The 2459-nt window shown below is 37.8% G+C and overlaps 1 protein-coding gene across 1 annotated transcript in view; it reads left to right on the top strand.

Moving 5' to 3' along the window:
• Nucleotides 1-2060, top strand: part of LOC107289572 (protoheme IX farnesyltransferase, mitochondrial) — a 44972-nt gene extending 42912 nt beyond the window's left edge. The window contains exon 3 of the mRNA XM_015818354.1: nucleotides 1468-2060. Coding sequence (XP_015673840.1) covers nucleotides 1468-1874 — 407 coding nt within the window. The 3' untranslated portion in view covers nucleotides 1875-2060. The remainder of the gene's footprint in view (nucleotides 1-1467) is intronic.
• Nucleotides 2061-2459: the final 399 nt, after the last annotated feature.

Raw genomic sequence — 2459 nt, 5'->3', positions numbered from 1 at the left:
TCCCTGCTCTGTGAATGTTTACATGTTATGTTCAATTAAACCATGGCAACATGTAATGTTTGTGCATTATTATTTTCAGCAGACTGTGTTTTTCTATTGTTGTGACTTAGATGACGTTCAGAGCACATTTTATGACCAATTCATGCAAAACTCTGTGTTATCCCAAGGGGTTCACATACTTTTTCTTGCAACTGTAGGTAATCTTTCAAATAGTCATTAAGAACTTTATAGCAATAACCAGCTTCTTGGGTTGCACTCAGAAGCCCATTGTCAACCAGGAGACCTCACAAGAGGAGAGGTATCACATGAACATAGGAAGGCAGGTCTGCTATTGTCTGAGCTGCTGCATTCTGGACCAGTTCTAGTTTCCAAGAAGTCTTCAAAGCTTGCCACATGTAGAATGCATTGTAGTTGTCCACTTATAAAGTGACTAAGGTATAAGTCATGGGTCTTCAAACTTGGCCCTTTTATGACTTGTGGACGTCAACTCCCAGAATTCCTCAGCCAGGCATGCCTGGCTGAGGAATTCTGGGAGTTGACGTCCACAAGTCATAAAAGGGCCAAGTCTGAAGACCACTGGTATACTGTAAGTGGTCATATAGAATATTTTTCTTTCCAGGAATTTTGCAGCTCTTTTGTAAGATATAATGTCAGAGTAAATTGCACTTTTCTGAATTATGATATGAAAAGTAATACTTTATTCTGTTTTTAAATAATTTCATTTCATTAATAAACATTGTAATTCCATTTACCCAGAGAGATCACTACTAGTGATGAATCCTAATTAACCAGAAAATTTCTGTGGGCAACAATTGAAGGGAAATAGAGTTACTAAGATCAAGAGTTATCTAGGGTTGTTCCTTTTGAGAATGTTTTGTGTATTTTTTTTTATTTCATACATCATGCTAATAGTAATAAAAACACATATCATACATAATACACATAACACTTGGTCATCTGCCACTTGATTTTATCACTTTATTACTTTCACATATAAAGGTTACATGGGCAAACTACATGAACTGTTCCTTGCAGCTGCATTATGTATACTTTTCACTGCCTTGCGGCAAGTTGGCAATCACAACAAATTTTAATAATAATAACAACAACAACAACAACTTGGCTGAACTTTCCGTTTGTTATTTTACAGTATATAGCCAGTAAATCATTTGCAGATGCATAAATCACACGCTGATGTGATTTCTGCATCTGTCTGCAAATGATTTACTGGCTATGTAAAATAACAAACGGAAAGTTTCAGCCAAGTTGTTGTTGTTGTTGTTGTTGTTAAAATTTGTTGTGACTGCCAACTCCAGAAGACTTTGGGCATAAAAAAATTAAAGAACAGAACAATAAAACATTACCACCCAGACTAAAAGGCAAATCTAGCAATAAAGTTTCTGTCATTGAAGTGTCCATTTTAGCCACTGTATGAGCAATTGAATACTGTAAATTTCTCTTTTGCAGGATCACTAGTGCTTGGAGGAATTCTTTACTCCTGGCAGTTCCCTCATTTCAACGCCCTGAGCTGGGGCCTCCGCGAAGATTACTCCCGAAGTGGCTACTGCATGATGTCTGTCACTCACCCTGCAATGTGCAGGCGAGTGGCCCTGCGTCATTGCCTGGCCTTAATTGGACTGACATCGCTGGCTCCCGTCCTTGATGTCACCACGTGGACTTTCCCTGTAATTTCCCTCCCAATCAACTTATACATTTCCTACCTTGGCTTCCGTTTCTACAGAGATGCAGACCGTGCCAGTTCGAGGAAGTTGTTTTTGTGCAGCCTCTGGCACTTGCCATTGCTCATTTTCCTTATGTTAGCCTGCAAGAAGTCATTGGCCAGCGAGGACAAGCCAAAGCCACCCACAACCTGAGATTACCTCATGTTGAAAAAGTCATATATTTTCAAATTAAAGATGGCTTCAGAAGCTTGCCTTCCAAATGGAGAGTTTTGATTAATCATGGCAGATGGAAAAAGTTGGTGTTGATATGGTCTGAATCGTTTCTGTCCAATAAATACAGTGTTTATTATGTTCAAATTAAATGATTTTGTTTAAGGCATATTTGTGGCTCTTGGGTTTGAGTATTGTGACTCTTATTAATTTATTTTATTGCTACCCCACTCCTTCAGAAGATCCCAAAGTACTGCACAGAAAATAGTTTGTAAAGGTAAATGTTCAATAATAGCATAAAACAAGACAAAGAAGTACAGCATAATGCACTTTGTAATGCATTGTACTACATCTTTGTAAAACCATTATACAAAAGTTAATCCCCTTTGTGACAATCAATAGCATATCTGAGATAATGAACATCTGTCTCTAATCTAAGCAATACTTATCCCATATTTGAAACGGCCTACGTTTCTTGAACCACTTTCCTAAGCTTGGACAGCTGTAAACTTCCTACAGAACTCTGCTTTTAATTGATCCCTTTTGTCCTAATAACAATCACGTTGT

The sequence above is a fragment of the Protobothrops mucrosquamatus genome, unplaced genomic scaffold (assembly GCF_001527695.2).
Source record: "Protobothrops mucrosquamatus isolate PMUCROS unplaced genomic scaffold, P.Mucros_1.0 scaffold724, whole genome shotgun sequence".
Taxonomy (NCBI): Eukaryota; Metazoa; Chordata; class Lepidosauria; order Squamata; family Viperidae; genus Protobothrops; species Protobothrops mucrosquamatus.
Note: the sequence above shows the minus strand (reverse complement) of the source record. Positions and strands in the feature narration are given on the sequence as shown.